At 41.8% G+C, this 12,340-nt stretch overlaps 1 protein-coding gene across 1 annotated transcript in view; it reads left to right on the top strand.

Annotated features, from left to right (window-relative positions):
- The first annotated feature begins 1,134 nt into the window (after nucleotides 1-1,134).
- vps50 (VPS50 EARP/GARPII complex subunit) overlaps nucleotides 1,135-12,340 on the top strand; it is a 107,153-nt gene continuing 95,947 nt past the window's right edge. Inside the window, exons 1-4 of the mRNA XM_078290457.1 lie at nucleotides 1,135-1,272; nucleotides 1,862-1,930; nucleotides 10,060-10,182; nucleotides 11,205-11,276. Of these exons, the coding sequence (XP_078146583.1) occupies nucleotides 1,240-1,272; nucleotides 1,862-1,930; nucleotides 10,060-10,182; nucleotides 11,205-11,276 (297 nt within the window). The 5' untranslated portion in view covers nucleotides 1,135-1,239. The remainder of the gene's footprint in view (nucleotides 1,273-1,861; nucleotides 1,931-10,059; nucleotides 10,183-11,204; nucleotides 11,277-12,340) is intronic.

The following is a 12,340-nucleotide window of genomic DNA, read 5'->3' as shown; positions in this document are numbered from 1 at the left end:
TGCTCCTCTGAATCACATCCAAGCAGTTTATTGAATCTAGCTCTAATTATAGCTGTATGTACTGACCAATTGAGTGTGCTGTGTCTTTGCGGTGCTGTCTCCTGGTAGGGGTTGCCATCTGTTCCGTCTCAGTGTATGCTTTAAGGGAGGCTCCACACTGTGGATGACTGCATAACAAACAACAGTGGAGTAAATTCACCTAAGGAGAGCTACCTCACCTTCATTTGACTGGGAAATAGCCCGAGGCATCATTAAGCAGGAACTAGAGCTCATGGTGCCTGCTGTCTGCTGCATGCTGCCTGCTTTTAACCAAGCGCTGCTCAAAACAACACCCAAGGGGGCAATTACAAAGCAGGCTCAATGGGTTTGCACGCACCTTTTCATAATTATTTGGAACAGTTTCCATTGAGGAGCCAGTTCAAACTGCCTGGTAGGGATGATGCTATATGTGGCGCTGTGGCATGCATGCCGTGAGATGATGAGATCATCACTCATGCTCTCAGAAGGAAATGTGGCTTGGTAAATTGTGTAGTGCTACCTTAAAACAATTAAGTACAAAGGCATATATGTAGAGAGATAATATGTATATAATAACACAACATGCAACAAAAAGCTGCCATATGATAGAGACAAATACAATTTAAATGTAATTCTTGAAATGGGAATCCATTAAGGTAATTGCAATCTAATCTGAAGGGAAGTGGGTTGGGTTACTCATTATACCACCTGCTGTATTTGCTGCCCATGAGCAAGGCAGTAAACACTGGGAAGTGACACTTGATAGACTTAGAACAGTCAGGTCAAATAACCCAAGTTCCTTCCCAATTATCTATTCTATTCTATTCTATTCTATTCTATTCTATTCTATTAGGGTAAATTACTACCATCCAGTGGTGTGTGATAGCAATACATGTCGCAATGATATTGCTTTGGCAGTGTTTACACCTTTTTTTTTTTAGTGTAAACAGAGCAACGTGGCCAACTATTTCTAATTTAAACAAACCTTTTTCTACAGCTTTCAAAAATAATAAGATTAAGATAATGGTTAATAAATCGCACATACGCTCATTACAATAAACTACCTTTCCCAGGATGCTTTGTATTTGTTCCGGGTCCTGTGCCAATCACGTGACGGGCAACCATGGCTTCCCTCTCGTAGTGCAGGGGCCGAACCGTTGACATTAAAACAAAACTGTGTTCATTCAGTTATTTGGCCACTGGACCAGATTTGGATTTACGATGCAGAAGATCAAGTCGCTGATGGCCCGGCAGGTGAGTGAAGCGAGTCTCCGGGGTTTGACCTGTGTAACGGTTGGCTCTGACAGCTGCAGCTAGCATACCAGCTAGCTAAGCTAACTGGCTAGTTTGACAGCTCATTCTCTGACAGATTAGAGGACACAAACAACAAGTTTAACAGCAATAATACTTCAACGGCTGCAATTTATTTACAGCCCTTTTGCTCTACATTAAAATAAGATATATGCATGGCCCGTTACATGCACGTCTCTCTTGTAAGAGATCATCATTAGCCACAACAACAGGGCACAACAATAGAAAATGTGGGCGGTGAGGGAAGTTCAGCTCAACTTGCAAAGCAGTAATGCTAGACAGCTTGGCTAACCTACGAATAACAGGCTATCGCTTTCAGAAATCTGTCCAGTTTTCGCTGTATTTGTGCGCTGCAGCACAGTAGTGTGATGTTACATGGCAAGCTGTGTGACATTGGGAGCAAGCTTCAAGTGAAAAACCTTACCTGACATCTTTCACTGAGTCTGTTAGGTACTCGCTGGGCTTTTTCACTCGTAAGTGAAATCTTTGTTGTGAAGGCTATAAAGTCTAAAAGTTTGTTTTATTTTGACAGGGCCTGAAAAGCCCCCAAGAGAGCATGGCAGACCTCAGTCCTGTGGAGAACCTGAGGATCCCAAGCAAGGTAAGCTTCATGAAAAGGCTGCAACAGCTGTCGCTCTTTCTGTGTTAAATAATGAATGAGGCATTGGTCTGGGCTGTATGTTCTATGAAAGCAATCTGTTTCACCATCATAGAGCTTGAATAGAATAGACCAGCTCTAATACTTAACTATTTTCATTAAGTAGACAGGTCTGAATAGTGAAATGCTAGCTATGTAATAGTGTTGCTGTCAGGTATGATGTGGAGACAGAAAGACAGGTAAACAGAGAAGACAACTTTTCTGCTATTCTTCTATTAAAGACACAGTGAAAGTCAACATGGCACCTGCATATTTCTAAACACACTTTTGACATGCCATGTTATCCACTCCACTTTTGCTGTATATAAAGTAACTATTTTGTTGACTTAACTATTTTTTTTAGGTCCAAAAGCAATTCTATCAAAATTCTATCAAAAAGGTAGATAGTAAGGTTGGATGAGTCAGGATGTTATTAATGTGTCAGTGGTGTACCCACTATTCATTATCGTACATTTTATACTGCTCTGTAGTAGATTACATCATACTTCCACCTTTGTTCCTAGAAATTAGTGGAAAAAGACTGAGGTGACTCATTTTTATCAGCAAACGACATGCTTTACATCAGTCCCACCCCCATCAGCATGAAATATGGTGTGCTGTGTGCTGCAATGGTATTTCAACATTTTGGAAAATGCAGTCAGTCTTGGTTAGTCACAAGAAGCATTTGTCATTAGCCAGATGTACACATTCAATTTATCAAGAGCACTCAGAGTGAGAAGCAGCAAAATAGCTCTATATAATGTACAAAGTCACTTACTTGGCACTCTGCACATTGCAAGTTGCTAGCTTTGCTTTGACTTTGCCTTGTACGAATGACCTTCTATTAATGTGTCTGAATAGAATTTGGAAAGTGACCAACCCCATTTATCCGCAGTGCTGGGTGATCCCAGCCAGGTCAATTCAACTAGACATTTAATTTCTCCCCTCCTAAAGTCTTGGCATTTGATGGCCGCACATTATGTTTCCAATGTGTTGCGGTTTACACTTGAAACGTGCTGGTCACAGGGAAAGTAAATGGTCCTTTGCGGTTGACATTGTTTGGGTTGTCACCCCTGTCACCTGTTTGGTCTGAACACTTTCATGTAAGTGGAATTTTCTCTTTGGTAAGCAGGCTTACTTGATTGATTTGTCACTTGAGTGTGTGCTGCCCAGGTTGAAACATACTGCAAATAATTAGCCAAGAGGAACTGCTTTTATGTCATTTCATCTTTTCAGACCATCTGCCACTTATTCCAAAAGCCCTGTTGTCACAAGAAAAAACATAATCAAAAGAGAGCAGCTCTTTGTGAACACAGAATGTAGGCTGACTCTTGTGAAAGTCTCATGTGTAACAATGATTTTTTTTTCAGAAGTAGGGCTGGTGCTAGGTGTTACTGTCCCAGGAAACAGTGCTGTGCAAGTATGAGTTTATGAGGGACAACAATGATATTTTATAATAACCTTATTTCAGTATCATATAGGCCTAATGTTTTGTAGAAGATATTTCAAGGCTATTGCCAGACCATGCTCCCAACCATTGACACAGACTTAGCCTAGATAAGATAAGAGCAGTCATTCTCCAGTTGTAATAGGAGCCTGTATGAAAGCCAACGGCAGTGTCTCCAGAAAGATCAGTCTCTTTCATAGGAGGGATATCTTTCTGATCGGTATCAGTTGATGTGGCCAAACTGGATATGCAGTAATCACACACCCTGGTTTTAGGCCTGTAAAGCTCAACTCCCTGCTTGCTGGAATCATGGCCCCAAGATCTACTGTAAATCAGTCATGAAGGTGTGACATGTCGTAGTTTGACAAATGGACTCATACCCTCAATGTCACGAGTAGAGACCCATGAATGCGGTCTCCTTTGAGTGTGGACTGCAAACACCTGCCATTGTGTGTTCAACCAAAACATGGAGCTTATTATCTGATGATGTTATACATGGACTTTATTTACTTTGTTGCTGGGCTGTGCAGTATTGAGAAAGATGAAATGGGAGTCCCACAGGTCTAGCATTATAAACACCCATAAAGAAGGCTATGGTCCCTCTTGATTAAAAAAAGGGAATAATCCTTTCTATCATGGCCACTCCTTTTTTAAGGAGCACTGCACGCCTTGACAGGGTGAGAGGGTCAAACCAAGGTGGTTGTGTGTGTGTGCATGCATGATGATATTACATATGCAAGGGTGTTGAATATAATGTATCACACCGTCCATGTTTTTCCAACTGTTTTAGCTGTGGCTCGAACCATTTATCATCCCCCAGGAGTTGAAAGTAACATCTGGCTCACTGTAGGGGAGAGAACTGCTGCGGGGATGATTGACAAATGATGCTAACCCCGGTAAACATTTGGTATGGCTTGAGGGGTTTTGACAGTGTTTGAATAATGAGCAGGGAAGGATAAAGATGAATCAGTCAGCCTGTTGTAGTAGAGTGGTGTGTGTGAGTGTTTGTGAGTGTGTGGGAGAGAAGACAGAGGGAAAAAAGCGAGAATGAGGAGGTACAGTGTGTCTTTAAAGGAAAAATCCACACTAAAACACCTTGCATTTCTGGTGTATTTTTCTTATTCCTGAGGATAACAGCTGGGTCAAACATAGATAATGTGATGTCACATTGAGATATTTCCAATGTAGCTACAATAGAGTTTGATAGTATTCAAATTTTGGTCTATCTAAAACATATGGTCCCAAACAATAAACGTCACATTTTTCTAGACTCACTATTTTGCACAGAGGTTCAACAATCATACTGGGAGAAATCCATCGTAGAAGAGGCAGAGCCAATTTCTCCACCAATAGTAGCCTCAGTAGACCATAATGCAATGCATTATGCTAGCTAGCTATATTTATATGCCCACTGTTGACTGAATGCAACAAGTTCATCTCTGGGGGTTGTTGAAAGTTATTCTGGGAAATGTAGGAAAACACTTGTAAGCAGAAGTAGATGAGACATGTTGAATGAAAGTGAGTACACCATAAAAGTAAATTACAACACTTCATCACTAAATACCTCCTGGAATGTATTGAACATGACAGATTGATGATATCTAACAGTCTAAGAGTGTGAGAGGCGGAGAGAGGGGGATTTTTTTTTTTTTCTAAATCTCTCGTAGGTCTACCTGCTTGCCCTGTTTGGTTAGGTCCAAGACTGAATGAATTGCAGATTGCTGATGCGTAATTCTCTTTTATCTAGTGTCATTCAGTATAGCTGTTGAAGTGAAACATTTGACTTGGGCCCATTCACATATCTCAGTGCTGGGTATGTGTGCATGTTATAGAGGTCAAGCTCTTGGCTATAGCAGCTGTTAACCCCCAATTGAAACCATTCTTGTGAAGAAAATCCCATCTCCCACATTCAATTGCTTCCTTGTACCTGATGCCCTGTGGCTGTTCATATTGAAACCCCGTTGGCTTTTAAATGGTATGACATGAAGTGCAGTGGTAACCCCATAGTGACACACTATTGACACATTTCTGACAGGACAGAAACCTTTATCCAAGATTTCAATGTGAGATAATTTCAAAGAATGTGATTAAAAAGACAGATCTATAGCATTCAAACCTTGGGCAATGATAGAAATTAGTTTTATCCTTTGGTATGTCACACAGAAGTATATAATAAAATCAAAATGAACTGCTAATTTTGATACCAAGACTTTTTCATAACTCACAACTTTGGTAGAATTTTTAATCCTTTTTTTAATTTAATTGATGCCTCAAGCTATTGCAAATAACTTTGATATTTTTGTTCCCTTTGTTAATCTCTCTGGGTTCCTGAGACAGTATGTGGTGCTTTGTAGGGTTCACAGTAAAAAAAAATAAATAAATAAATCAAATTACCTTTTGATATCTTTGATACCCTTTTTTCCTCCCAGTCCCATCTGTTCAAAACTGTTTGTCCCTCTTTGGCAGTTGGCTTTAAGGGCTTTCTTTGTAGGTGATATCTCCCTTAAGGTAAGCAGCAGGACTCCTGGAGGCTTCAGTTCCTTTGAGCCTTGGATACTTGATATGTGTCTTGTCTAGCCCTGCTGTCAATACTGGCAGTCCATGCAGTTACCCTCTTCCACCAATAGGGGTCACCCTCACTTTACCCATCACACACACGCCTCTCTTATCTGCGTTATTGTGTGGGTGGATGATTACTCTGATCATACAACAGGCACTCATTTGCAGCGGGTGGCTGCACAGGCTGGTTGATATTACCTCATGAGTTGAGCCTAACATGACTGACCAAATACCCCAGTCTAAAATACGCATTTTCTTAAGATAAGGGCAAAGCCTAAAGCGAAGACGAGGGCAGTTTCATATATAGCAGATCAGTTCACAGGCTATCTTGAGGGGGAACTCGGCTCACTTTCACAGTTCACATATGTTAATGGCTTAAGGCAAAAGCTAAAAATTAGACATCCAAGAGTCTAATCTGTGATGCCATACAAATGTACAGCCTGGAGCTCCTCTGTTAACAATGAACCGGATACAATGTATACAACTTTTCCATTTTTTCAATTTCAAAGTAGCTTGATATTACAGTGGGTCAGTTCCAAGCCAGAAAATGTAACCGTACCAACAGAAAATCATCCTTTTCCTCTATTCATAGTATCCCCATGATGTCACATGCATTTCCTACCAATATGGTGCTTTATCATATACACAGCTCATTGGCTGTGGCTGTCATTTGATTCTCATCAGCTGTTAATTTGTTATAATCACCTTTTATTTTCCTTCCAAGATGGCTGTGTCACTGTGCGGTGATGGAACAGAATACTATGAATACTAACATATTTCAAAGCTGAAATTCAGCGGTATTACCCTTTAACACAGCAGCCTTAAAACAGTATTGTAGCCTGGATGTGATATTGTTGTTGCTGTGATTGTGTCCTAATATCCCAGAAGACAACTGTGTTAAACCCTTGTTTAGGAGCTGATGAGAATATATCCCCAGTTAGGCCTCCATAAATATTCATCACCGATTACAATGAGGAGGCTTTGATTTGTACTGTTGAACTAATGAATGATTCCATAGTGGAAATAATTGGCCCTCGTCTCCGTCTCTTCACCCCACTGCCTTTCTCTCCATGCGTCTCCCTGGGTTTTCCAGTCACCTCCCATTGTTTATCCAGTCACTATTGTTTATCAGGGCCCAGCGTTGTCGAGCACCTTTTTGTCCCGCGCTGTGGTTTTCCACATTCAATCAGCACTTGAGCCGAATACCCACTTTGATTCTTTGATAAGGCTTGTTAAACGCCCCACACTTTGGATGCAAATAGATTTCTAATTTCCGCCACGAGATGAGACTTTCATTTATTTGGGGAGGGGAGGGCGGTTTGTTTGTCCCTCGTCCTTCAAAGTGAAGTTTGATCAAAGCCTCGCGCTGGTTGATGTTGGGTTTCACACGTGGGGCTCTCGCAGGCAGAGGGGCGTTTATTTTGTTTTGTGCCCGTGCAGCGGCAGGGAATTATTTAACCTCAGGTAACACTTGGATGAGTCATTCACTCAGAGATGATTAGCGTTTTTAAAGAAGTGTTTGCGCGTCACGGCGGGTGGGTGGCTGAGACAGGCAGAGGGAAGAGAGGCCGATACAGACGCAGAGGTGAATTGAACAATAATGGAGTGGCTTCACGGGAGAGACGCAGCAGAAAGAAAAAAGGCAGAACGCTCTTTTGTTCCGCTCCATCCTCGGCCTTTTTTCTTTCTGCTTTAACTTTCTCTGCGAGTGAGTCATCCACCTCATCTCTCTCCCCCCTTTCCCTCCCTCCCTCCCTCTCTCTCTCTCTCTCTCTCTCTCTCTCTCTCTCTCTCTCTCTCTCTCTCTCTCTCTCTCTCTCGCTCTCTTTCTCGAGCTCATTTCCCACCCACCCCTCTCATGGGGGAGCGTGATCTTCTACCTCCACACCTCCTTCTCATTCTCACACACTCCACCCACACATTCCCCAGGGGCTTCTTTACCTGCCTCAAACACACGCCTGCCTGAACGAGCACACACACACACACACACACACACATACACAAACAAATTGTAATGCTTTATTTCCATCCTCCCAATTACCTTGTATAAAGTTTATACAAAGGGATAAAGTTTATTGAATTGAACTGAAGTGAATTAAATTAAATTATATTACGCCACATACACACATTATTAAATAATTTATCTGCCCATGTCAATTAAAATTGCTCACAAGGACATAGCCGCACGTAGTTGTCACTTAGCAGCACACACACACACACACACACACACACACACACACACACACACACACACACACACACACACACACACACACACACACGTGTGCACAGAGTCAGTTACATGGGTGGCACGCTTCATTCCCTTGGTGCACGGCTCTTACAGATAGTGCCTGGGAAACTATTTGTGACTAGACAGGTGTGTAACAAGGTTTTCATGATCAGTGTCGGCTATCTTGTGAAGTCAATATGGGTTGATATGTGATGCGTGGAGATCTCTATGAGAGATCAAGCCTCCATAGGCGCCCAGATTTTATCTAGTGGAATATGGACGGATGAGGGACGTATGGATAGGATTTATCCGATATAATTCCGCCTCCATCCTAGCTCACCTCCTTCTAAAGCTTTTGCTCTATTTTTAGCGATATTATGCCTTAATGTGCTGATGCCTTGATGTATTGATCCCAGCCTTGAGCGAATGGCTAGACTCCGCTGAATTCAGGACAAACACTTTAAATGAAGGATCTCTGACCAGGAAGCCTGCAAGTTAAAGACGCACAACATGAGATATGGCTCTTGCCTCTAGGGATGGATGGGACAATACCTGGTATTACTATATAGGCCTATTGCGGTAAAAACAACAATAATGATGATGACCGCCCCTAATTGTTATTACCGTGACCACTGCAATAACTGGCAACGTGTCGGGAGGCTGAACAACAAACAGCCCCAGATCTCTCTCTCTCTCTCTCTCTCTCTGTCATCATTGATGTTTTATTTTCCCCAGAAGGGAAGCCCTCTCATTGGGAAGCGAACGCCGTTATAGAGGAAGTGTGTGTGTTAAACATATAACAGTCATGGCTGACAGTGATACATCAGCATCACCATCCTGGTCAAATCCTCCTCCTAAGGTTTTCATCTTATTAATAATTCTCAAGATAATACCTTTTATTGAGATCATTTTGTAGTATGACATTTTCACAGGCCTTTTCATCAGCACAGGTATTTTTCTGATATTTCCACTCTGATCCATTGTTTATCAACCTTCCACTTTGTATAGTGCAACATCAGTGTTATTGACTTGTGCCTATACTTCTGCTCATTAAGGCAGTCGAGGGGATTTCCGGGGAAGTGGGTTTAAAACTCTTCATCTAAAGGACTCACCGCAGCAATAAGCCTCAACGGATGCACAGCGCGCTAATCGATACGGCTCTGATGTTTCCCAGAGATGTGCTGGACAGGTTTCTCCGTTGTTTTTTCTTTTTTGGCTCATTCATTCCCTCTCTCCTTTCCTCCCAAGGCTGCCTGCTTCCACCCGTGACAGCCGTCCAACGAAACAAGCTGCAATTTTCTGCTAAACCCCTTGTGTTTTCTCTTCCACTTTTTCCCACTCCACACCTCCCCTTCCCCTCTCCTTGCCCCTTGTTCTCTGCCTCATTCTTATTCTCTCCTCTCTCCGCACCTTGTCCTTCACCCTTGCCCTTCTCCTTCAACTCCTAGCTGCACCTCTTTTCCCCTTGTTCCTATCTCTTCTCCTTTTTACTCTTTATTCTTTTTTCCCCACTGTATCGTTCCTTGCCACTATCATCCTCTCTCTCTCTCTCTCTCTCTCTCTCTCTCTCTCTCTCTCTCTCTCTCTCTCTCTCTCTCTCTCTCTCTCTCTCTCTCTCTCTCTCTCTCGTTCTTTTGATGTACTTTTTGTAATGTTTCCATTCAAGTTTTTGTTTGTTGTTTTCGTTGTTAGGGAAATGATGTAATTCTGTGTTTTGGATGTTTTCTCTATGCATCTCAATGAGTCTGGATCTTTCTGAAGTGCTTCGTTCAAGGACATTTTTAGATTCTCTCTCTCTCTCTGTTTCTCCCTCTCTGTCTTTTTCTCTTTTTCTCTCTCTCTCTCTCTCTCTTTCAGGAGGAGTTGCGGGAGCTAAGGGAGCAGCCCATCGACCCCCAGGCAGAGCAGGAGATCATCAACAGCATCGAGGAGCTCTACTTCTCCAACGACTCCTTTGACATGGTGCAGCACGAACTGGAGGTCAGATGCTCCGTATGAATGAATGAATAAATAAATTAATGAGTGAGTGAGTGCAGGTATGAAATCACTGAATGAGCACCACTCACCTGTAAAATGATTACAACAGACTCACTCCGAAGTGCCCACCCCCCCGCCTCAGTAAACTAATAATCGCACCACATTCTCACCACGTTTGAGCGATTCCGATAACAGCAATATTGCATTTCTAATGTGAATAAATATGGTTGATGTGATTTGAACACGGTCTGACTGGCATAGTTAAAGCCCCCTCTCACCTGAGCGGCGGTCTCGCACGCTTCTGCCGATACCATCGACTTCCGGATTGATGGATTGCATCCGCTCAACAGAAGAAGGGTGTGAAATCTCATTAGATTTAGCTTGGTATCGCTACACCATCTGAAATGAGACTCTCAGTCAAGGGGAAAGTAATTACCTATCATCCTTTGGGCCTCGGATTCGTAATATCTTCTTTTTTCCTGGCAGAGTTTGTTTGCTGTTTACTAGATAACATCCTCCACCTCGTTTACTAATTTGACTTATGATGCGGTGAAGCGTGTTTATTGAGCTAATTCTTCTATTTTTTTAATTTTTTTTTTTAATGAAGGAAGAGCTAGCCATCTTCTGTCGCCAGCTAAACAAGCTTAAGCGCTTTGGAATGGCTAGTGAGATATTTGTGAGACCGAAGATGCGCAGGAGTGAAGATTAGCTCCCTAGAGACAAATGAAACCCCTCGTATGGCTTTGAGCAACAGTTTTAGAGCAATGTTTCTACCATAATTCTGCTTTGATTGGTTTTCTCACAGGCATACATGGCTACCAGGAACCTTTATTCTGTTGAAGGCTGAGTTCTTGGAAGTGTTAGGTGTGTGTATGCTGTAGAAGTAAGATGAGCTTACAGGCTTTGTTTGTGGATGTTTCTAGACAAGCCTCAGATGCTGTCATGTGTGTAGGAGGATGTATTGTTTCATAATACATATGATAAGTTTGTATGTCCTGTGTCCGTGTGTGTATGTGTGCTTACAGAAACTCCCACCTGAGCTGAACCTGCAGGAGTTAGAGGAGTACAGAGACAAGCTGAAGAGACAACAGGCAGCAGTAAGTTAAGCCTATCTCTCTCTCTCTCACACACACAGTCACACACACACACACACACACACACACACACACACACACACACACACACACACACGTATCGGTAACACTGGGTTGTAGTGATCATAACTTGGTGGCAATTATGAGAAAAACCAAAATACCTAAGGCTGGCTCTAAGATAAAATATAGAAGGTCTTACAAAGGGTTCAATCAGAAGTTATTTGGAGAAGAGATTAAGAGTGTGCAATGGCTGAATGTATGTAAAGAAGAAGATCCGGAGAAAGCACTGAGTGTGTTTATGAAATTATATATGGGTATTGCAGATAAACATGCCCCATTGAGAAAGTGGACTGCTAGGTCAAATGGTGTACCATGGATTGATGATAAACTAAGGAACTTGATGGCCCAGCGTAATGATGCTAAAAAAGCTGCAGATAGAACTGGTACTCTATCTGACAGACAAAGTTATTGTAAACTAAGAAATGCTGTGACCAAACGTAATAAATGCAAAAAAAAAGGAATATTATAAGCTTAAAATTAATGAGGCTAAGAATGATGGAAACAAACTGTGGAGAACTCTGAATAATATCATGGGGAGGATTTTGAATGTGCCTGCCTCTTTTATTGAAAGAGAAGGTATATTTATTACTAAACCACGTGACATCGCTAAGTATTTTAATAACTACTTTACAAGCAAGGTTGATAAACTGAGAAATGCCATGAGTGTAACAGATGACTCAGTGTCACAAACCATCATAAAAGACTGTATCATGAAAGAAAGGCAGTGCATGTTTGAGTTCCACCATGTAGAAAAAGAATATGTTGAAAAGTTCTGTTATGTGTATCTGTTATTCTGTTATGTCTCTGACGACAAATCTCCAGGTACAGACAATCTAGATGGCAAATTACTTCGAATTACAGCCAAATATATATCCACTCCAGTATGTCATATATTTAATAAGTGTTTAGAGTATGGTGTGTGCCTGGAGATTTGGAAAGAGGCAAAGGTCATTCCACTGCCTAAGGATAATAGATCTGCCTTCACTGGTCCCAATAGTTGCCCTATT

Source organism: Centroberyx gerrardi, chromosome 19 (assembly GCF_048128805.1).
Source record: "Centroberyx gerrardi isolate f3 chromosome 19, fCenGer3.hap1.cur.20231027, whole genome shotgun sequence".
Classification (NCBI taxonomy): Eukaryota; Metazoa; Chordata; class Actinopteri; order Beryciformes; family Berycidae; genus Centroberyx; species Centroberyx gerrardi.
Note: the sequence above shows the minus strand (reverse complement) of the source record. Positions and strands in the feature narration are given on the sequence as shown.